The sequence below is a fragment of the Dendrobates tinctorius genome, unplaced genomic scaffold, assembly GCF_039654945.1.
Source record: "Dendrobates tinctorius isolate UK_male_01 unplaced genomic scaffold, ASM3965494v1 ptg000016l, whole genome shotgun sequence".
Taxonomy (NCBI): Eukaryota; Metazoa; Chordata; class Amphibia; order Anura; family Dendrobatidae; genus Dendrobates; species Dendrobates tinctorius.
This window is the reverse complement of record NW_027361684.1, coordinates 4,396,486-4,421,256: the sequence shown is the minus strand read 5'-3', so window position 1 is coordinate 4,421,256 and position 24,771 is coordinate 4,396,486. Positions and strand designations below refer to the sequence as shown.

The window sequence follows — 24,771 nt, the reverse complement described above, 5'->3', positions numbered from 1 at the left end:
TGCGACATTTCGCGCCTGCTCAGAAATATTGCGTTTTGTGCCTGCACATTATGCTTTGCTCAACTGCGGGCAAAACCAAAAAAACAGAATTGTCATGCGTCGACACACGTACTTCTAGCTCAAGTATTGGAAATGTTTTTCGGCTTTGCCTGCAGTTGGGCAACGAATACTGCACAGGCGCAAAATGCAATATATCTGAGCAGGCGCGAGATATCGCTTGGCGATGTGGATCGTTAACCATGTCAGGAGGACGGCGAGCAGAAGCCTCTAGGAGGGATGCAGAAGCCCGAAACCACGCCCAGCGGACCGGACTGAGAAGATTACCATACAGCGCGGGAGAAATTTAATAATGTTTTTGGGAGTATACAAGGGGAGTCAGGGATTATAAAAGGATTTAGGGAATGCAGTGCAGACGCTGAATAAGGTGATATTTTCAGCTGCTATTTCACAAAACTGGTGACAGGTTCCCTTTAAATAGATAATTTTCTGACAGAATTTATAATTGTTGGAGAAAGGTTGAACTTGATGGACCTAGGTCTTTTTTCATCCTATGTAAATTTTTTTACCAAGACACATGGGAATATCATTTACATATTCATATCCCTTCTGTTAGTGATGAGCGTACATGCCATGATAACTTGTTATCCAGCTTGCGTTGATAATATATTCGAGTCCCTGCGGCTGCATGTTGGACAGCCGCAACACATCCCGGGATTTCCTGTTTGTTAGACAGTCCTCGCATGTGTCGCGGCTGTCGAACAGCCTTAAAACATGCAGCCGTGGACACTCGAACATAGTACCCGAGCACGCCCAAGATGCCCTGATAACACCACTGATACGGTATTCGAGCACGTTTGCTCATCATTATGTTTTCCAGTGAGCCAAATATACCTTTAAGAGAATCCGACTATAGACTGAAATTGGGGCAGGTGGTAGCAGTTACAGTAGATGACATACTAATACTAATGTTGTGCATGTTGTCGGGTTCAGCACCGTACCCAGACTCTGGAGGGACAAAGTCATCTCTCCAGGACTATTAGCTGAGGCCAATGCAATGTAACTCAATATAGAACTTTACTGTTCCCTGTTTGGTATCTGGTTCTGTGCACATCTTCTCCATTAAAAGCTAAAATCATGACGCAGTGTCTTTAGACGATTTCAACATCATAAGCTGCTAACGGGCACTATTGAGCTAAAACGATGTCGGCTGAGATGGCCGTCTCTTGGTAAGTGAAGCCTCCAGCGGAGAGGCGACCATGTGCCCAGCGGAGAGGCGACCATGTGCCCAGCGGAGAGGCGACCATGTGCCCAGCGGAGAGGCGATCATGTGCCCAGCGGAGAGGCGACCATGTGCATCAGTTTAGTTCAGATCTCAAAAAGTTCCTTGTTGCCGACACTACAGTGTGGAGATTGTGCGGATGTCTAATAGTTGACAGCGGTGGTCTGATCATACCTCCTTATGCTTTTTATGTAGCTGCCTTTCCTACTAGTTTTCTGCAAAACCTGACATCTGTTTTATTTTATTCCATCACCAGGTCAAAAGTGGGCAGTATTTGCTCTTATTTTATTCGCACTGCTCCTGAGTTTGTTTTTAAATCCACTGTACGTTTCCAGACATTTGAGTGTTTTTACTTGGTGTCAGTTTTTATGGTCTTTTCCAAAGGGGTGTGGCTCACAGGGTTAGTTATAATTCAGAGGAGCCTAAGGACATTCCCCAGAGGACCTTGGTAAAGATCACAAAATTTAGCACTAAATAGAACAGCCCATTTTTCTGGAACTGTATGCTGCATTTATAAAAGATGGAATACTTAGGATCAGCGATAATAAAATATGAGGAAAAGCTGGCCACTTTTTATCTGGTGACACGACCTGTCGGAGGTGAATTTGTTTTCTTAGACTGACTTGGTCAGTCTATCTTCTGTTACCTGATGGCTACGCTTGGCACAGCCATGTGTCCGGAGACCTCTCGCGGGAGAGAAGAAAAGGCGCATTTAGAGAAGACTGTATGTTATTATTAAGAGGGTGAAACACAGACCCCTTTGTTCTTGCCTCTAGTTGCTAACAGATTAGTTGTGGTCCGGCATCATGTGAGATCGTACAGCTGGAAGACACTGCACAGACTGAGGGGAATCGTTGGGGACTGTAACTTCTGGACTCCATGTAATGGATGTTACTGATGCTATAATACAGTGCTCCCCAACCAAGACACCCAAATGGCAAACTGAGCCGCTAGATGCTTTTTGCAGTGTTTCCTGGAGTACCATTTGGGGTGGGGGGGGGTCCCCTACCCCACGGGACCCTCACCACACATCTCCTCTGACTCCTCTATGCAGGGGACCGAACCATCTTTCAACTAACAGCTATCTAATGTGTATCGGGGCCATAAGTCTTCAGGGGATGAAAAAGCTGGAGATTTTGCCTGCATACTTTCTTTGGTGAAATCCACACTAAAATACAATAGCAGGCAAAATCCAGCAGTAATGTCAGCGAGTAGACCCAACCTGAAGACAAGGAAGGCTACTGTGGGTCTCGCCACTGACCTGCAATGTTTCCAAAGCAAAGCCTACCTGTGGAGTGGCCAGGAAAGCTCCTCTACTCCCTGACCCCACTAATGGGGGATTCGGACTTGATGTTTTTAACTTTTTTTTTTCTCCCTCACAGTGAAAGGTAAAGATCAAGACAAGCCAGATGTGAAAATATTTAGAGGTAATTCTGTTTAATTATTTTATTATTGTTTAGGAGGGTAATAAAAAGCTGAAAGTATGGCCTCTCCTCTGCAGCATGGCTCAGTGGTTAGCACTGTTTCTTTCCTGAGTTCAAACCTGACCAAGGGCAACATCTGTTCTTCCCTTTTTCATATAGGTTTACTTTAGTCTTGTTTTTCACTCTAAAAGACTTGCTAGTCTACACGGTCTAAAAATATGCCATATTTGTTAAGTATTATAACCTACATTGAAATACCTGGTGCTTAGTAAAGGGAATCTGTCAACAGGTTTTTGCTATGTAATCTGAGAGCATCATGATGTAGGTCCCGAGGCCCTGATGTCAGCAATGTGTCACTTAATAGGCTGTTTGTTGTCATGTTTAATAAAATTCCCATTTTCTTTGTTGCAGATCTAGTGGTGTTCTGGATGCTAAGCCCTGTATAATCCCACCCACACGACCAATTGTGTACACAGAAACTGCCACAGTGGTGGGGGCGAGGTTACATAGAGCAGTTGACTAGGAGGCATGAGACACCTAGACCTGTAGTGATAATCTCCTGCTGATAAAACACTGATTGTATTGCAGCAACACAGTCTATTACATGGCACATCACTGGATTCATAGTTTCACCCTTTGCATTGATTCAGATTTCCTTTAAGATTCTCAAGTAGAAATTATCAGATCAACTCACAGGACCATTGGTCCTTCGGTCAGTTCAGTAGTCCATCGCCACCAGACGTGAGCCTAGCGAACCAACTCTAATGTGCTGGAATCCCCGGCGTGCCATTTGGGTATTGGCACACCATGATACATGACAAACACATATCAGGGCTACAAATCAGAAAAAGGCTCCAGGGATTCGGGCAGGCAGTAGGTGGTTCACATGGGCCCCGTCTGGTGGCCATGGAACACCGATGTGAATACTGGACCAGGATCCTGCAGATTGAATTGCTCATCTAAGTTTTCATTGTGTAAATGTGACACTTGGTAAATTTGCCCAATTGCATGTAAAACACTGTAGAATATATTTGCGATATATTAGAAAGCATAATATAAGCATAATAAAATAGGCATAATACTATACCGTCTGACGCAAGCTAGCTCCTGTACCAAGCACAACGTCATGATACTATTGCACTTAATTATACCTGTTATCTCTTGGTTGCAAACTTCACAAAAAAATCAGCATTTACTTTATAATGTATCTTTTAAAGTGGAATTGGTGGAACTTCCTGATTGCGTTTCTTGCAGAATTTTTTTCTCTTTACTACCCACGAATATAATGGCATTGTCATTTTGATCAGGCAGAATAAAAATATATATATTTTTTTTTTATGTCAGAGTTCTGTAACTTTTTATAAAACTGATTAACATTTTTGTTTCTCTTTAGAAATTAAAGCCACACCAGTACATTCCCCATCAAGAAGTCCAAAAAATAATGCTTTGCTGGAGGCTGCTGGACCAAGCCATGTGGCTATCAATGCCATATCGGCCAATATGGACTCGTACTCAAGTAGTCGGACTGCTGCACTTAAAAAGCAGCCAACTCACATGGAAGCCACACATTTTGGAGATCTTGGTAAGAAGCAGATTTCATTTGACCTTCTCAATGCACATGTCTCTTAGGGGTGGTTCATATTGCGTTATGGCAGTACGTTTAACGGATTGTGTTACAAAGCGGCATTAACGCGATGTAACGCATCCATTAACGCACCCATAGACTGCCAAAACGTAGTGCATCTCTAACGCATGTCATAATCGGCATGCGTTAGCGATGTGCCATCATGCTGTGATGGACCCTCGGACGCGGTCTGCAGAGTTCGAGGGTCCGTCACTGCTAGCGCAGATGGAGCATCTGCGCTAGCACGATCGCATAACACGATCAAAAAAGGAGTAGCGTTAGCGCAGTCCGTTTACCGCATGAGTTGAACGGACTGCTCTAACGCAATGTGAACCTAGCCTTAGTTTGGCTGAGCATGCATGTACTCTTGGTGAAGCGCAGGGAATAAGCTGCTGCCTCAACAAAGGATCAAGCATGTAAAAGTCCAACATGAACATGCTTGACCCTTTCTTGACCAAACAATTTGCTATTTGTGGGGTGGGGAGGGACAAATCTCTCCCATAACATATTAGTCATTCTGCCTCACCTAAATTGGTTGAAATGACACTTGCCTAATGTGTATGGCCACTTTAATGGGCTTTTCCATTACTAAACTGAGCCAAGTTTTTAAGTTATCCCTTATCCATAGGTTATGGAATAATTTACTCATTGCTATTTGTCTTATACCTGGGTTAAAGCAGTCGACCTATATATCCAGCAGTCACCTAGAAAATGAATGATGCACAGTTGGAAATATTCCCCTTTGGCTTCATTTTCGGGATTGTTGGTGGTCACAGCATTCAGAGTCATTGCAATCTGTAAATTATCTCCTATCCAGTATATAGCGGATAACTTACAATCTAGGTAAAAACCCATGAAATAGTTTTCCTTTTACAAGGGTTTCACTAAGAATATGATAAACATGGCACTTTTGATATAATTCAAGGTGCAGCTGTTTTTGGAATGTAAGGACGGCTGCACACTGACGAAACAGAGCTCGAGGCGAATCTCAACTGACAGAGGAGCTGCCGTCATAAGCACTTGTACCCCTCTCAGCCGAGGAGCAGCGCTGATGTGAGATGAAATAAATCTTTTCTCCTTCGCCTCATTGGGGGACACAGATACTGTGGGGTGTATGCTTCTGCCGCTTGGAGGCTGACACTAAGTGAAAAAAAGAGGTTAGCTCCGCCGCCGTATACACCCTCGCCCCTATTGCGGACGGAAATCAGTTTTTTGCTTAGTGTCCATGGAGGCACACATCTGGTCTTTTTCTCCAAACTTTTTTTTTGCTTTTTTCCCATGAAGATTAGACAGGGGCAACGGATCCTATTGAAAGGGTCCGATTTCCCCAAACCAACAACGGGCGAGCACGTGCGAATGTCGCCTCCACGTATCCTCTCCCGCGACGTGGGACACAATGCTGGACTTAGCCCTGACCACCCCTAGGTATTGAAACCATGGGCTGTACAGAGGCACAAGACTAGTCCGTGCGCCCCCACTGCTCCACCAATGCTTAGACTGTGGTGCTGCAAGGTGGCTGACGGTCCCTCTTCTCACCCCCTGAAGGGGTTAGACGGAGTTAGGGTGTCTGCACCGTCCTATTTTTCAAGGTTTCAAGACCCCCCGGTGGCCAGCAACAGCAGCACCCCCTGGCAGTGAGTAGCGCCAATTTCAGCGCCGTGGAAATGTGCCCCCCCCCCGTCGCGGGAAGGCGTTCATTTGAGGCCGCGGCTTTAGCTGGAGCTAGGCCGCGGCCGGAAGTCCCGGCTTCCGGCCCACGTGTCACTTCTGGCGGCCCGCCTCTCGGGCCTGAGCGGCGGTGAGAGAAAATTTAGCCTTTGGCTTCGGAGCGCGGCCAGGCCGCTGCGGCCCGCCCCACAGCTGTGGCGTGCATTTTTGGATGAGAAAGACGTCCAGAACTCGTGGGGGCACAGGACTGGGGTAAGTGCTGCCCGAGAGGCCACGCTACGGGAAAAGAACGAGGTGCTACCTCCTCCCTCCCTCCCCAGCAGTCCGGTCAGATACAGCATGTCCGAGAAAACAAAGACGCACACGTTTTATTACGCTGCATGCATCTCTTGTCGGGCTGCTTTTCCGCGGGCGCAGAGCAAGCGAATATGCGAGTCCGAACACGCCCAGGAGCCCTCCCCTGTGACCGCGACCAATGTGCCGAACCCCCCGGAGTGGGCCCTTATCACTGTCACAGTACATGGCGTCGCTTACGAGGGCAATCGAGTCCCTTCAGTCCCCAGATAGGGGCAGGGACAGTGGCTCGCCGGCCTTAGAGGGAACCTCCACCTCACTAGAGCCTTCGGCCTGCAGGGGCCGCTCTCATGTCAGGCAGACCCAGGGGAAAAGAATCCACGCGGTGTCGCCCTGTCCATCCGGTGCTTTGGCATCCGTAAGTTCTGCTTCTCACTCCCCATCACCAGTGGTTGATAACGAGCAGTCCTCAGATAGACGAGCCCCTTGACCCGGATGTTCCAGGGTCACGTGAAACAGTGGACAGCCTCATAGACCTTGGGGATTGAGGATGATCCTGCAGCGGCTACGGGGCATAAGGTGGCGTTTAAGCGAGTGAAGCGGCCGCACAGAGTTTTTTCCTCTCACCCTGAGTTTGAGGACATGGGGAAGCGACACGGGGAACGACGAGACAGGCGTTTCTCGGGTCAAAAGGCACTCGAAGCAAGGTATCCATTTGCCCCGGACATCCGTAAAAAATGCACGGAATCTCCGATGGTGGATCCACCGTTTTCGCGCCTAGCCACTAAAACGCTTATCCGTACCTTGTGGTTCTTCTATTAATGATCCCACAGATCGCCTCATAGAGAGCTTAGCTCGCTCAGTATATGAAGCGTCAGGGTCAGCACTCTCCCTCGTTCGCAGCAACTTGAGTAGCCAAGGCCATGATCTCATGGTCTGAATCATTAAACAAGGTCGCGCAGGAGCAAGATCTACCTGCAGAGATATCGGAGATCGCGAGTCAGATGGCGATGGCCGGAGACTACGTAATCAATGCGTCTTTGGATGCGGCCAATTGCTCGGCACTTGCTGCCGCTAATGCAATTTCTATCAGAAGAGCTCTGTGGTTAAGGACATGGCGGGCCGATTCTTCCAAGAAGTCCTTGACTTCCCTGCAGTGCGGCCGTCTATTTGGGGAGAAGTTAGATCAACTTATCTCCGACTCCACAGGAGTAAAGAGCGGTTTTCTCCCTCAACAAAAGGTCAAGCCGCCTTTTCGCCACCCTTTTCAGGCACGTTTTCGGGCCTTTTGCAACCCCGGGTGGACCACAGCGGCCAATTCCGCAGCTTCAGGCCACCCCAACCAGGATAGGGAGCGACAGGTTTCATATAGAACCAACCCACTGAGGAGAATGCGGACTCAACAGCCCAGATCGAGGGGATCCAGATCCCAAAGATCGTCAGCCAAATGACTCGAGGCGTTTGCCAGACGACACCAGCAAGGTGGGCGGCCGACTACTCTGGTTTCGCCACGTTTGGTTCAGTGCCGCACGCGACGCATGGGTAAAGGAGGTGGTAGCCTCAGGTTACAAAATAGTATTTGTCAGATACCCTACAAAACGTTTTTTTCTTTCTCATCTTCCCAGGTTGGATACCCAGGCAAGGGCTCAGTTAGGAGCTATCGAGTCGCTCCAGCACAACGGGGTCGTTGTTCCCGTGCCAGAGCCCGAAAGGGCTCCTGGCCTCTATTCCAACCTGTTTGCGGTTCCCAAAAAGGACGGGTCTGTCAGACCTGTTTTGGATTTGAAGCTTCTGAACAAATTCATCAGGATCAGACATTTCTGGATGGAGTCTCTCCGTTCAGTCATATCGGCCATGGAGCAGGGAGAATACTTGGCCTCGATCGACATCCAGGACGCATATCTGCATTTTTCCTCCTCATCAAAGGTTTCTACGTTTCGCCATCAATGGTCAACATTTTCAGTTCGTAGCGCTACCCTTCGGGCTAGCCACGGCTCCCAGAGTGTTCACAAAGGTTATGGCAGTTGTCATGGCCATACTGCATTCTCGAGGCATAGTCGTCTTGCCTTATCTGGACGACCTCTTGGTCAAGGGCCCGTCAATACAGGCATGCGAGGAAAAGGTCAACATCACTCTTGCCCGCTTAGGATGGTTGGCAATGCAAAGAAGTCATCCCTTGTGCCAGCTCAGAGGATCTCCTTCCTAGGAATGATCTTCGACCCTTGCTGAGGGTTGGTAATTCTCCCTCAGGTAAAGGCGCTAGCTCTCCGGCAGGGAGTCCGGACACTTCACCAACCAGTCCCTCATACCATTCGATCCGGGAAGAGGATTCTAGGGAAAATGGTGGCAGCAATGGAAGCGATACCTGTCGCCCAGTTCCACCTTCGCCCCAGCAGCATGCCCTCTTGTCAGCCTGGGACAAGAATCTTTTCATGCTCGATCGGCGGTGCCGACTGTCCTCTCAAGTCAGGCAGTCGCTCGGGTGGTGGATAACCAGTTCCTCTCTGGCCCAGGGGAAACCCTTTCCCCAAGACCATTGGTTGGTGATGACAACCGACGCCAGTCTCCTCGACTGGGGAGCGGTGTTTCGCCACCACATGACCCAGGGGCGGTGGTCTCCGCAGGAGGCCCGCCTCCCGATCAACTTGTTGGAGATACGAGCAATCCGGCTGGCTCTGCAACAGTTTCATCACTTCTTAGCAGGCCGCCCCGTCCGGATTCAATCGGACAACGCCACGGCAGTGGCCTACATAAATCATCAAGGAGGCACTCGCAGCAGAGCAACCATGCGCGAGGTGGGGCACGTTCTTCAGCGGGCCGAAGCAAACCACTCGGTGATTTCGGCAGTCCACATCCCGGGCGTGGAAAACTGGGCGGCAGACTTTCTCAGCCGGCAGGGTCTTGCGTCCGGAGAGTGGTCACTACATCCCGAGGTCTTCCAGCAGATTTGTCAACTGTGGGGAACTCCGGATGTGGACCTGATGGCTTCCAGAGTGAAGGCCAAGTTGCCCACATATGTCGCTCGGGCCAGGGACCCGCAGGCAATCGCTGTGGATGCGTTGGTTCTGCCATGAAACCAGTTTTGCCTCCCATATCTATTTCCCCCGCTGCCACTACTTCTGAGAGTCATCAAAAAGATCAAGACGAAAGGGGTTCCTGCAATTCTGCTTGCCCCAGATTGGCCCAGTCGAGCGTGGTACGCAGATCTAATGCAGCTGCTCGCCGACGTTCCTTGACGTCTGCCAGAGCGCCCAGATTGACTTTCCCAAGGGCCGATTTGCCACCTGAACTCAGGGGCCCTGTGTTTGACGACATGGCCGTTGAATCTTGGATTCTAACCCAGGCAGGGTTTGGGAGCAAGGTGGTCGCTACAATGGTTAGCGCCTGGAAGCCGGCTTCAGCACGAATTTACCACCACACCTGGAAGGTATTTTTTGCTTGGTGTCGAGGCCGGGGTACTTCTCCACTGAGATTCTCGATTCCCAACATTGTGGCCTTTCTCCAGTCGGGCCTAGACTCAGGCTTTGCTGTAAGTTCCCTCAGGAGACAAAAATCGGCCTTATCCATTCTGTTCCAGCGCAGAATTGCTACCAATTTGCAGGTGAAGACTTTCATCCAGGGAGTCTCCCACTTGGTACCTCCCTATAAGGCACCTATGGACGCCTGGGACCTTAACCTGGTCCTAAGAGTTCTGCAGGAAGCTCCATTTGAACCACTTCAGGATGTCTCTTTGAGGTACCTTTCCTGGAAAGTGGTGTTCCTATTGGCCATAACTTCTATCAGGTGGGTTTCAGAACTGGCAGCCCTATCCTGCTGAGCTCCGTTCCTCATTTTCCATAAGGATAAGGTAGTGCTCAGACCAGCCCCTCCTTTTCTGCTGAAAGTCGTGTCCTCATTTCACATTAATGAGGATGTAGTCTTGCCTTCATTCTGTCCAGCACCGGTGCACCGTGTGGAAAAAGCTCTTCACACGTTAGACCTGGTAAGAGCCCTCCGAAGGTACGTGTCAAGGACAGCTCCCTTTCGTCAGACTGACATGCTGTTCGTTTTCCCCGAAGGGCGCAGGAAGGGACTCGCTGCCTCAAAATCGACCATAATCAGATGGATTTGTTTGACTTTTCAGGAGTCCTATCACATTAGAGACGCGTCGATTCCAGCAGAGATCAAAGCGCACTCTACTCGGGCAGTCGGCACCAGGCTTCAACGGAACAGGTTTGCAAGGCAGCTACCTGGTCCAGCCTGCACACTTTTGCCAAACATTATAATATCCATACTCAGGCCTCAGCAGATGCGAGCCTGGGTAGAAGGATTCCCCAAGCAGCGGTGGCGCACCTTTAAACAAGAGGTGCATGTAGCTTGGATCGGTGAGTCAATCTCACCCAGGGACTGCTTTAGGACGTCCCACAGTATCTGTGTCCCCCATGAGGCGAAGGAGAAACGGGGATTTTTGTGATAAACTCACCGTAAAATACTTTTCTCCGAGACGCTCATTGAGGGACACAGCACCCACCCTATTAGCCAAGGTGGCTTCAGTTTTGTTTAATACGCATTTATTTATGTGATATAAGGGTGGTCTTTTTTCTGGACATGTTGTACCTGTATTAAGGCTGATTTTATTGTCCTCCTACTGCTTTGGCATCAAACTGATTTCCGCCTGCAATAGGGGCGAGGGTGTATATGGCGGAGGTGGAGCTAACCTCTTTTTTCACTTAGTGTAAGCCTCCAAGTGGCAGAAGCATACACCACAGTATCTGTGTTCCCCAATGAGCGTCTCGGAGAAAAGGATTTTACGGTGAGTTTATCACAAAAATCCCTCTTTCACTGACTGAGCATAACAGGGAAGGAGAGGGTTTCTCCAACTCCAGTGGACAGTCATTGTGAAAAGACTTCCATATCACATCAGTGTTGCTCCTCTGCTGAAATAGGTATTTGTGCTTATGACAGCAGCTCCTCTGACAGTTGAGATATGTCTCGATCTCTGTTTTCAGACTGCAGCTGTCCAGACATGTCACAAGAATGGGTGCAGTGTGAATTATATCACAGGCGACATGTATCTTACACAGGGTGTCGGCGCATATTGAATGCTCAAACCAAGTACATGCGCTCGATGGACCTTTAGCGTGGCCAAGCAGTTCAGTGCACCTTCCCACCTATTTTGTTTTTCCATCTATCTCCATCTCCCTCTCTTTTATTGACATCTCTGACTTGATAGGGCTTGAGAAGGGGAGAGATAGATGGCAAAATAAGTAGGTTGGAAGGTACACCTAAATATTGGGCCTCATCAAAGGTGCACCAAGCGCCTGTACTTGTTATGAACAGTCATTCTGTGCTGACAGTCCATTTTAGGAGGAAAAAGACTAAAGTAGACCAAATTAACAGTTTTTAATTTCCTTTTGCCACTCTGGTGGGCCTGGCCAGTTCTGCATACCTCCTTCAATAATTAGATGCTATCCATGTTCGTGTCATCACTGCTGCAAGTCACTAGTAGCAGTCAGGTGGACGTCTCATCACGGCAAAGAATAAGCAGTGACGGTCAGGGCCCGCCATAGCGGGTGATCACATTGGTGATCATGGCTTACTTCCTACTTTGTTATTTTACACCATTTCCTTCTCATGGCCAATTTTCTTGAAATACCAGGAAACCCCTATCATAGCCATACAGTGCTGAGAGTAAAGCGTGGGTCACGTCACGTACTCACGTGCATTTTTGTTTGGGCTCTTGCCGTTTCCTTTCAGCTACTGTTAAGTTTATCAACTTGTCTATCTGAGCATAAATAAATGGCTAACTGAGGATTAGTTGGTGGCACAATTACATTTGGAAACAAATGTGTATTTGCCCTATTTTTTGGACTAAAGGGCGCATATTTTAACAAGAAAAATAGTCCTGAGGCAGCTTCTTGTGATGGAGGAGAATGCTGACACTGGGTCCTTCCTGATCACAAAGCTCTGTTTCTCTCGTCCCTCCGTACACTCATCTATGTGATCGGTTCAGAGCAGCCGAAGGGCCTTCTTCCAGGTCATGTGACTGATCACATGACTTGAAATTGCTTGCGTTAATCAAGTGGAAGGTTCTGCAAATACTCAATTCATGCAGCCTCCATACTGCGAGATGTGGTAATGTATAGTATGTATGTGTGTCTATATGCGCATGTAGCAGAGCTGTGTGTGTGTCTATGGGCTTGTAGCAGAGCCATGGAGGCCTGTAGGCGTGTGGCAGAGCCGTGTAGGCCTGTAGGCGCGTGACAGTCGTGTATGTATAATACACACTGCAGCGAGACATTAACAATTGGTTTTGTTACCTCCCTATTCTACCTTAGTACATTACAATTCATGATAACTCCTCTACTTACACCACTAGGGACGTTTTAATTAAAAGGGAAAATATTTTTCCTGTTTTCTGTTGTATAAACTTGGGGTGCGTCTTATGGTAAGTTGTGTCTTATAGTCCAAAAAATACGGTAGTTTTATTTCCTTTTCCTCTGTATTCTCCTCCAGGCCGATCGTGTCTAAACTATGAGTTCCAAGATGCAAAGTCAAGTCTTTCAAAAACTCTCGAACAAGTTCTACAAGACAATGTGGCTCTCCCTTATTTTATTCAGTTTATGGAGCTCCGCAGGATGGAACATTTAGTCAAGTTCTGGCTGGAGGCCAAAAGTTTTAACTCCACAACCTGGTCCCGAATTAGAGCGTTCAGTCTAAATACAGTCAAGCATAGCACTTTGGCAGAACCCGTGTCCCCATCTCCAAAGCGGCCAGATCAGTCAGCAACATCTCCTCCGGCTTCTGCTTGCCAGCAGGCCCAGGATTGCTCTAAAGTTCCACATCATACGTCCAGGTTGAAAGTGCTACGTTCTGAGGCCTATCCACACAGTGCTTCACATCCATCACAGACTAAGCAGCAGATGGGAAGCACACCGGCGATACAGCTAGAACTGTCGAAGGATGAGACCTTACTCCCCTATGAGCAGTCTTCCAAGCTTAATGCATCGAACAGGGACAGCCCGATACATGAGGGACTAGGTGACATGTCCCAGAAATTAATGAAAAGTAAGTCAATTATTTCCAGACATACGAATTTGGTTTTTTTTTATGTTCTCTACACAGTAAGTGGCAATGTTAAAAGAATTCTCAAAACGAACATAATCGTCATAAGTGGCCAGGAACCAGTTTAACCAAAATAATAGCTCCCCCACCCGCAGTAAGGACTAATCGGTAATGGTGGAGTACTCCCAACAACATGCAAAAATAGAGAAAAAATTGGAGTAGTCATAAACCACAAGGCAGAAATATAGAGTAGATAAAAGCAAGTCTTTGATACTTGTTTTAATATGAGATAATAAACATTTATAAATATATATATATATTTGAGGTGAATAGGAAAAGCATTCCAAATACAGAGCAAGAGGTCAGCCCTATAAATAGTAGGTAACACAAAAAGCTGAAGATCACCGCATCCATAAATAATGTCGCTGCAACGCAACCCCCCAAATGTATTGTATTAAAATACCAGAACTATATCCCTGTGACACACAAGGGTGCTGCATGCAGACAATACCAGTATCAACAACAATGTGCGGCTCCAAAAATACTCCAAATCATACCGGGATAATACCCAGAATCCTAAATGCCATTGTCACTCACCCATGGTGGAAGTACAGAAAAGGGGAGATGCCTCACTCAACCCCGACGCGCGTTTCGCCACAGCTTTCTCAAGGGGAAGTGTCTGTCTGGCATCACCTGCCCATATATAAATACGGCGTCCCCGGTGCCGGTAATCGAGGCGGTGCATGCCCAGTGCGGCTGAACGGTAATCACGCGATGACCCGCCACCATCACTGAGTCACACGCATGTGCGGTGAAATCATCAATCAGACGTCATCAAAATGCGCGTGACCCATTCTGTGATGGCCGGAGCATCGCGCACCAAAACCGGACACACTGCGCATGCGCACAAGATCAGCGCCATTTTAAAGAGGACCCGCTGTGGGCAGCCATAATACTGATGTCTATCAAATCGCAGTGCCGCAATAGATCGTATTAAAGTGTGCGTTATAAGAAAGGCTCAGGTCATCAAAAAATAGATGTATAATCCCATCATAGATGCGTACAACCCGAAATATGAAAACCAGGGTATCGCATATCAAAGCCAGACATACTGCGCACGCGCACAAAATCAGCGCTATTTTAAAGACCTGCTGCAGGCAACCATATTAGTGGTGTCAATCAGCTCACAGTACCATACTAGGTTATATTGAAATACCCACTATATAAGGAATAAAGATTCAAGTCATCAGGACATACAATAACATATACCCATCATAGTAGTAACATATGAAGAATGAATAAATCTTAATATAGATAATACAAAAAATACATGTTAAGATCCTAGCGCTAAAAATACTATAATTGCAGTGGCAGACGACAATATAAATATATCTACGATCAAAAAATAGAAAATATTCTAGCCTGCCTAGTTCAATTGGTGAGTACATTTAACCCAAGAAGCAAACAAAAATAAACCACATTCCCACTCACTCAAAATGTGTCTCTTTATTCAATAATTGAAGAGGTGGCTGGGTCTACTGACAGCCAATGAGTGGGCAGTGGGTGGTGCTGGTCACTGGAGCTTGGTGGAGCTTCACACATACACTGCACCAAATCTGCTGCTGTGTGAAGACATCAGTGACACAGAGCTGTCTCATTCTCACAGCAGAGGCTTTGTCACACAACAGATTACATCAGTGACTGCCATCCCCTGTGCAGATTAGAAGCTGCAGACCCCCATCACTGGCCATCACACAGTCTGTTCTCACTGCTGCCAGTAGCCTGGGACAGTGAGGGAAGGAATTACTGATAATGAGTTATGTATTGTAATCATGGAGTGGCCCAGAATACAGGACGCTTTTCCCTCCTCACTAGAGTTTCACTTTCCATAGATCACTGTTCAGCGTGTGTCTGGGGGAGGAGCAGCTGGGTGGTCTGCTCTCTGCACTGAGGCTGCTAGAGGGGGAGGATTTGTTACTGTGTGATGAGGGCTTCTTCATGTGAACGGGGAGGGCCTGTAGCTATGGAGGGTGGGGTTGTTGCTATAGAGGGCATGTTTGGAGTAGAGTAGGAGGAAACGAACAGTTCTCATTTCAATACCAGAACACCCCCCCCCCCCCCTTGGACGTTCTGATCAGAAGAGAGTGATATCTAGAAAACCCTGCAAGCTGGCCACAGAAGGTAAATTACTTGTCACCATTCTGCTGCCCAGATATTTACTGAGATTGTGTGAAAAGCCCAGACAACCCCTTTCACTTCCAGATTAACCCCACAACTGAAATGTGTTTTTTTTTTTTTTTTTTTTTTCTAGTGCCAGGTTCCCTATAAAATGGGCCTGATGGTTAGACTGAAAACTTCAGAATTTTGTATTTATTTAATACTAGCTGAAGAGCCCGGCGCTGCCTGGGCATAGTAACTAACTGTGGTTAGTTATAACAAATTATAATTATCCTCCATCCCATAGTCCCGTGCCCATATACCCAACACACATCCTCCATCCCATAGGCCCGTGCCCATATACCCATCATAGATATCCTCCATCCCATAGTCGAGTGCCCATATACCCATCACACATCCTCCGTCCCATGCCCATATACCCATCACACATCCTCCATCCCATAGTCCCATGCCCATATACCCATCACACATCCTCCATCCCATAGTCCCATGCCCATATACCCATCATACATATTCGCCATCCCATAGTCGAGTGCCCATATACCCATCACACATCCTCCATCCCATAGTCCCGTGCCCATATACCGGTCATACATATCATCCATCCCATAGTCCCGTGCCCATATACCCATCATACACATCCTCCATCCCATAGTCGAGTGTCCATATACTCGTCATACATATCCTCCATCCCATAGTCCAGTGCCCATATACCCATCACACATCCTCCATCCCATAGTCCCGTGCCCATATACCGGTCATACATATCATCCATCCCATAGTCCCGTGCCCATATACCCATCATACACATCCTCCATCCCATAGTCGAGTGCCCATATACCCGTCATACATATCCTCCATCCCATAGTCCCGTGCCCATATACCCGTCATACAAATCCTCCATCCCATAGTCCAGTGCCCATATACCCATCACACATCCTCCATCCCATAGTCAACCATTATGACATCATAATGAGCGGCGGGGCTTGCAACCTATGATGACATCAGCGTCGCCATGGCAACCATTATGGCATCATAATGAGGGGCGGGGCTTGATACACACACACTTTTTCCCCAGTATGTAGATAGGGGCATTATGACATCATAATGAGGGGCGGGGCTTGACGCGCACACACTTTTTCCCCAGTATGTAGATAGGGGCAAAATTGTTTGGTGAATTGGAATGCGTGGGGTTAAAATTTCGCCTCACAACATAGCTTAGGACACTCTCGGGGTCCAGACGTGTGACTGTGCCAAATTTTGTGGCTGTAGCTGTGACGGTGCGGATGCCTATCCCGGACATACACACATACATACATACATACACAAACAAACACTTTGAGCTTTATATATTAGATAGTGATATAAAAATAAATAAAATGTGCATTAAAATAACTTGCATTCAATATATAAACCTGATTAAAAATAGATAATTTACAGATGACACACTGCCGATCGTGCACATTTAGATGAGTCGGCCAAAGCAGCCATTTTCAAACTTGTAATATGTATGACGACCTCCCGAATTGGATAGTGGTCAGAAGATTGGAGGTCAGTCATCCAGCCCTTTAGGCTGAGAAGCCGCTTAATGTCCCTGAAATAAAAATAACTAATTCCATAATATTTTTTTTAAATTCGTTTATTGAACTTCAGGGCACAAAAAAGAAGAATGCATAACATACATTGGCCCATGTTAATAAACATTTTCTACAGAGCATACATGTTTCCATCCATTGTTGAAAATAGAAAGCCAAGAAATTGCACATTATTATCTTAAAGGAATAAGGTAGCATTGTACATAATCTTCCCAGCATACGCAAAGGACAGTTGGTTATATAACATAAAACATGTATACAGGGCTGTGGAGTCGGAGTCGGAGTTAGTTTTGGTTGGAGTCGGTAGAAATGTACCGACTCCGACTCCAGCTTTAAAAAAAAATGTATTAATATTTCATAATTGAACTTTCATATGAATTTTATAAATGTTACTCAAATATATATGTTCTATCAAACTATGAACAACAGTGATAAGCAGTTCTGCTGGAGATAGACATTTCTTACTTCTTGTGTGTCACTGTTCTCCACTGCCCTTATCTAATCTTATACTTGGTTAACCTCATGCTGCCCCAACCCCCCTACTTACAATGTATGAAACTGAAAGTGAAAATGTGTTGCAAATTCTTAGTAGTAAAGCTCCTCCTCTAGACTAGATCATACTAGGTGTGCGTCTTCCAAGCATCTCACAGCTGCCTGCTACTCAGAAGAGGAAGACTGTAAGAAGTATTATCCTTTCAACAAACTTTGCATCAGTTAACTGTGAGTACATGAGGAATAATAACAGTATGACCACTATATCAGTTGTACGACCTGGCAATAATTTTGTACAATTGTTTTTAGGAAAAACAATTGTCATTTGGATTGTAAATGCAGAATTAAAAACCTGAGAATGTCAAAGAAGCATCACATTAAATCAGCTGTATTTGAACATTTCACCATCACTCAAGATAGAAAACATTATGTCTGTCAGTGTATGACAAATGATCCATACGAAAACAAATGCTGTGAAGCCAAGATGAGTGCATATTCAGGCAAAGATAAAAATGCTCCTACCAGAGCTTCTAATCTAAAGAGACATTTACAGCGCTTTCATCCAGAAGTACTGAAAGCAGTGGATGAGAGAGACTGCATCCAAACCAATGAACCAGTGCCCAGCTCTTCCAGCCAAACAAAGGAGCAGAGAACTTTGCAGCCATCAGTTGCAAGATATTTTGTCAGTGACAAAGTTACTGTGACAATGACAGTAGATACATTTAAAAAACAGATCATAGAGCTTGTTGTAAAGGATAGTGTGCCTATTTCTTTATTTTCACGACCAGCTTTTATGTGTCTGAATGGGGAAATGACCCGCAAGCTTGGTGTTTCTCTGGAGAGAGAGAGTATTAGAAAATTAGTAATCGAAGAAGCTTTTAGACAAAAGGAAGAACTTAAAAAAACTCTCAAGGGACGCTTTCTGTTTCTTAAAATGGATGCCTGCACACGTCACAGAGTGTACTATTTTGCCATCAATGTCCGATTTGTTTGTGACAAAAATGAAATAGTTACCAAGACATTGGCAGTAAAAGACACCAAAGCTCATCACACCAGTGAGTTTCTCCAGGTCTTGGTGGAAAAGGTTCTGCAAGACTATGAACTTAAAAAAGAGCAAGTTCTTTCTGTCGTAACTGACAATGCTTCAAATATGATAAGTACTATTAAGCTAATGAATGAGAGTAATGATGGTGACCAGCAGCTAGAAGAACATTCTGGGTCCACAGACACAGAAATGTTTGAAATAGAGGAACACAGTATTGTAACTGAGGAGCAAACTGAAGTTGCTTCAGATGAACAGCAACATGATAGTTTAGATGATCTTGTTGAAACTGTGTCAATATGTTCTTTCATTCATCACATGCGCTGTGTTGTGCATACGCTACAGCTGGCTATAAGAGACAGTCTGCAAGAAGGACATGCTGCTGCACTGATTGGCAAGGTGAGAAAATTGGCTACTGTTGCCAGAACCCCTAAAGTTGACTCAATTTTGAAGAGACGTGCTGGAAAAGGGGCAATTATTGATCAAGCCACACGATGGGGCAGTACTTACTTAATGATTCAGCGCTTGGTTGAACTGAAAACCTTTCTTGTAGACATGGCTAACCCTCAACTGACGCTAAATGAAAGTCAGTGGAATCAGGTGACTGAGCTGGAAAAATTGCTAGAGCACCCATTTACAGCGACTAAAAAATTACAAGCAGAGGACTTAACTCCAGGTATTTTCTTAAAGGAGTGGAAGAACCTGATGTTTCGCCTGTCCCAAAGAGGAGGGTTAATTGCAAGTGGCATTACTACATCAATGAAACGGAGAGAGGAGCTACTATTACAAAATAACATTCTTTTGGCAGCTGTTTATGTAGACCCAATGCATCGGATTCTTCTAGATGATCAACAGCTAAGTAAAGGAAAAGAAGCTCTGTTTGAAATAGCAGTAAGGATGAAAGGGTTGCAGAACAGTCAGGAGGAACAATAAGAATTTGGTCGTCCTGCCACATCTTCACCCTCATCATCAACTGATGAAGAATTTAATTTTGAAAAATATTTGGATCACAAGGACCGTGCAAAGCGTTCCCGCATAGAAGAGTCATCCCCATCAAGGAACACAGCCAGTACATTTCAGCAGAATTTTTCATGTGCACTAAAAGAAATTGAGAAATTTGACCGTTCATCAAAAATAACAGTGCAACAAGCGATTCCTCTGTATCCTGACATTGTCAGAGATGTTGCCCGAGTGGTTACTGCTTTGCCACCAACACAAGTTAGTGTAGAGAGGTTGTTCTCTGCTCTCAAAATAATTAGATCAGATTTGAGGGCATCCATGAAGGAGGATCTGACAGAGGCAATACTTTTTCTGAGGACAAATTTATAGATTTCTTCTTATTAACTGCATAAAAGTGTTTATTGCATATTTACTTACAGTTTAGAAAAGTTTATAAAAGTTATTTGCTATATTCTAATTGTATTCTAATGTAGTTTTTGCTCTAAGTGGTCTGATTACTTATATGATGGTGAGAAACTGAATAAGCACGATGTTTAATATTTTACAACAGTAAATTTGTTGTTATGAATTGGCCATTTATGAAGGAGCCGGAGTCGGAGCCTGGTAAAATCCAGGAGTCTGAGTTGGAGTCGCAACTGTGGCTTACCGACTCCACAGCCCTGGTTTTTAGTAGAGGCTTCCTGCATTGGTAAAAGTGTATTGTGACAGCTTGTATGCTGCGAGACTTCTGACAAAGAAGGAGTCAGTCAAGCAGGAGGCAGCAGCAATAGAGCTGCAGTGACCAAGGCTTCCGCCTCATTTGCTTATCAATTAAAGTGCTGATTCCTCAGTAACAGAGGATCTGTCCGGCCATGTAAAGGTATTGCTGGACTTGTCTTTGAAAGAGCTACTTGTGCATGAAGACAGTTTGGGGAGGTAAAATCCTCCTGCTGACAGATTCCTTTTAAAGGAAATAGGTAAATTGAAGACAACCCTTTTATGTATGGAAGCTGTTGTGACCTCTCTAACCTGCGGCGATCATTTGTGATCACTGGGAGACACTGTCAATTTCCCTACTTTTCCCTGCTTATTGTATTATATGTCCACCCATAAAATGCCTTGCACATCATGTAATGCATACATCAGCTGAACTAATTGAAGCAAGGCATGCCTTTTTGGGGAGCAGCTTAATGATGTTGCTCATGGTGTAGGGGTCCCAAGAAGGCACGGTCCTCCCATGAGGTCCATGTAGTCAAGGGAGGAATATGGAAATAAGTTTTCCTGGTGAATCATTGCCTTCAAAGTGTAGATGCATGAAAAGGCTCCATCAGTCAGTGGAGAGCCAGAAGCCTTGCATGGATGTACTGTAGTCTGTTACTGACTGCACAGACACAATATCTACCTGACATTTGTTGGGGTGGGGGGGGGCTTAGTCTTGTGATACGGCTCAAAAACAGAAATTGTGCAGAATTATTTAAGCATGATCTTATTCATTCTGCATGTATACCTATGAGACCTGCAGTAGTCTGTGCACATATCACCCCTTATTACACCTTACTGCACAACCCAGACAGTGCTCACCGACACAGAGAGGACTTACACATCCTCCAAAAATCTTTAAAAATCACCAGAAAAAAGGCAGAGATGCTTACCTGCCCAGGCCTCCAAACAAATGCACTATCCGGGTGCAGTGGACCCGATTAAAGATGGCAGCAACACAGGTGCAACAATACCGATGAAACAGCCACTCTCAGCCTAGCAATCCATGGACGGGATGGTTGTGAGGCATATTAGTGCACAAAAGATAATCTGTATGCGATGTTATTCACATACAGGTGATGCAGAGCATCTGGCTTACAGCCTGCTAGTAACGCCCATACTTTTAGATCAGGTGGGCTGCCCAGTGCTAACCAAAATGCATCCTGTGTGAACAGAGGCCACAGTTTACAGAGCCATCTGGGCCCAACTGCTCCCTCAAATGTAAAGTGCAAAAAACATCAAAATATGTGAGGTATTAGTTAATATTAAAGCCAAAATATGGAAGCTCGCAACCCACTTCAAGGGTCCCCACGTTTGCGAGTCCTATCACTAAACATCAAAACAGAGTTGTATCTACGCTAATACCGCTCTTCTCTTACAGGTATAGAGCGCGACGCTGTTCACACTTTCACCAAATACATTTCCCCGGATGCTGCTAAACCTATACCCATCGATGAGGAAATCAGGAGTGACATCGTAGGTGAGTGATCCTAGGAATTATTTTTTGTTGTGCGTTTTTTTTTTTAAAATTCAGAAATCCGAAACTAAAAATATTTTTGCTGTGATCAAAAGTTTTGGTTTTGCACTACAATCTTGTGAATTTTCAACGTGGAGCCATCTGTCCAGTGTATAAATGGCAATTTCCTAATGTTTAAGGAGTTATCTGTAATTAAAGAAAAAAAAAAAAAAAGGCAGGATGTGCTATAATAAAAAACAAAACCACATTTCTCATCTGATCAATCCCTCAGCGGTATCCACTATTAGATTTTCTTGTCACAAAAAGATGAATCCATGCTAGCGAATATATCTGACTAATAATTGGCTGCAACAGTCATGTGGATGGACTTCACCTCCATAGAAAAATCGGCAAAGGCTGGTGGAGAAATTGGGAGGGATCGTGTTGACCTTTTACTTCCTGCTAGCTAATTATTATTATTATTATTATTTTTATTATTATTATTATTATTATTATTATTATTATTATTATTATTATTATATTTTTTTTTTTTTTTTTTTTTTTATCCCGGCAGCCTTTTAAATTCTTTTAACTGCTTCCGGACCCCCATAGACTTTAATCATCCTGGTGGTCCCACTTCTACTTTTAAAGTGACTTTTTATAATAGCAGCTCAGCTACATGCGATTTTGAATCTCCGGCAGCAGGATTCTGGCCTTTAACGACTGCCAGAGTCCCTATAGAGAGGGCACAAACAGTTTATTAACGCCTGTGCCTACCTGATCACTGTATGCACAGCGCCAAACAAGCGCTGTGTACGCAGAACTAGGAAGCGCTGACATCACTTCTTCCATACACAATGGTCATTTGATCAGTACACAGGGAGCAAAAGCTGCTGAGTCATAGGAAACCCAAACAGTTCTGCTCTGCAGCCAGTAGGTTGCATTTTCCCTGTAACTGGGGATAATATACTAGAGGAAATAAGATTAAAAAAAATATATATATATTTTTTTTTTCAAGATCTTATAGGGGACAAAATGTGTAAAATAAATGAAAAATAAAAATGTTACTGTCAAACCATATTGGTAGCTTCATCCTTCCAGCACAAAATGTGTCCTATATATAAAAATATTTGTTACTGCATAGAGCAAATTTGTAAATCTATTTTAGTGTTCCTGTGTGTTTAAAAAATGGCTGAATAGATACTTATTTCTTTCATTTTTTTCCAGTGATATTGACTGATATCAGCAAAAAATAAAAAAAAATAATATAACAGTGGCATAAAAATTAAAGCCTCACGTATCATGAAAAAAGACATAAAATAACTTTAATATCCAAACGAGGTCAGGAACGAGAGTAAATGGCTCGGTCTTCATCTGGTTAAGAATCTGATAAGCTACAGTGGTGTCGCCACTACAGCGTACAGGGCTGTGTGAAGGCTCAGAATCACTGTTTCTTATTTATTTTTGAAGGTGACAGTTTTTCATAAAACTTCCAGTAGTCTGTATCGCTGCTAAAAGCGATGTAATGATGCACATCAATAAAACACAAGACAACAAGTTGACGACCATCATTGTGTTTTGATTCAGACCCTCCCAGTGACAGACAAGATTTTTTTTGGCTTAACAAAATGAAGAGGGTCCCATATCTAGAATTTCTTTTAATAATAACCATATATTAGGCAGGGCTTATTTCAGGCTGTATACGGACCACAACGCCCGCCCTGATCATTGGTTTCCCATCCCAAGCTTACAGCCTGGTATGTGCCTATGAGGCTGTAAGTAGATCAAGATGCCTGCGGTCAGTCCGGCAATTGCGGTTTTTGTATAAGGGCCATGAACTTGGCCTTATTTAGAGCAGAGTGACAAAGGATTATCTAAGGGGATATAAAACTGGACTGTGGTGGACAGAATGGCTTCTGTACAGATCTGCTCTATTGCCCAAAATACTAGAAACTTAGTTTGAGCTGGGTGCGTTCTTGAGTAAAGTTCTCCTTCTGCCTCTCCTTACTCCTCTCGGTAGTGATTGACAGCTGTCCGTGTGTATCAGCCTGGTAATCACTGCAGTGGGTGACAAGCATTTTCTTTATGAATACACCATGCTCAAAATCTATGGGTTTATGGCACTTTGTTTTTTTTTTTTTTTTTTTTTCCTTTTAAGCTAGACTGAGAGCACACTCTCCCATTGGGCAGCATTGTCTGATGGCTGCCTATGTTATTATTTGCAGCAAAGATCTGTGGCGAGGACGGACAAGTGGACCCCAACTGCTTTGTTACTGCACAGTCCATAGTATTTAATGCCATGGATCAAGAGTAAGTTATCAATATTTTTTTTTTTTAAGAGTCTAATAATTATTTTCGCACACTGGTTGATTTTATCTTCAGCTGTTGCATAGATGCCTGGTGTCGGGAGGATACATTTTTTCAAGTAGTCTAAGCCAGTAATTCATTTAAATGGTATTTATGGTCACCAGCTTTTGATGACCTATCCCTGAGTTGGGTTATACATATTAGATTGGTGAGTGACCCCACTGATCGGCTGCAGTAAGTCCTGGCATCAGCCGAATTTAACACGGACAGATGTGCACTGTATGTAAGGCCGCTTTCACTCTTCAGTCTTTCGGTATCCGGCATGGTGCGGCGAAAAACCGGACTACCGGATCCGGCCACAAACGCAGACACCGGATCCTTCTTTCTGCCGGATATATTCCTGGCAGAGAAGGTTTCCGGGCATGCGCAGTGCGAAAAACCGGTCCGGTGTCGGGAAAAAACATTGCATGCAACGTTTTTTCCAGACGCTGGACCGGCTATTTTCTCCGGATCCGGAAAAAAATGGACGCGCCGCATTGCCATCCGGCGCAATGCGGCACCAATGAAACCGCACAGGGAAAAAGCCGGATCTGGTCGTAACAGGCGCCAGATCCGGCAGTCCAGTTTTTCGCCGCACCATGCCGGATACCGAAAGCCTGAAGTGTGAAAG

The 24,771-nt window shown here is 45.1% G+C and overlaps 1 protein-coding gene across 1 annotated transcript in view; it reads left to right on the top strand.

Moving 5' to 3' along the window:
* Window positions 1-24,771, top strand: part of AKAP10 (A-kinase anchoring protein 10) — an 82,182-nt gene that overhangs the window by 8,627 nt on the left and 48,784 nt on the right. Inside the window, exons 2-6 of the mRNA XM_073565280.1 lie at window positions 2,662-2,706; window positions 4,097-4,285; window positions 12,785-13,336; window positions 21,720-21,818; window positions 24,020-24,104. Of these exons, the coding sequence (XP_073421381.1) occupies window positions 2,662-2,706; window positions 4,097-4,285; window positions 12,785-13,336; window positions 21,720-21,818; window positions 24,020-24,104 (970 nt within the window). The remainder of the gene's footprint in view (window positions 1-2,661; window positions 2,707-4,096; window positions 4,286-12,784; window positions 13,337-21,719; window positions 21,819-24,019; window positions 24,105-24,771) is intronic.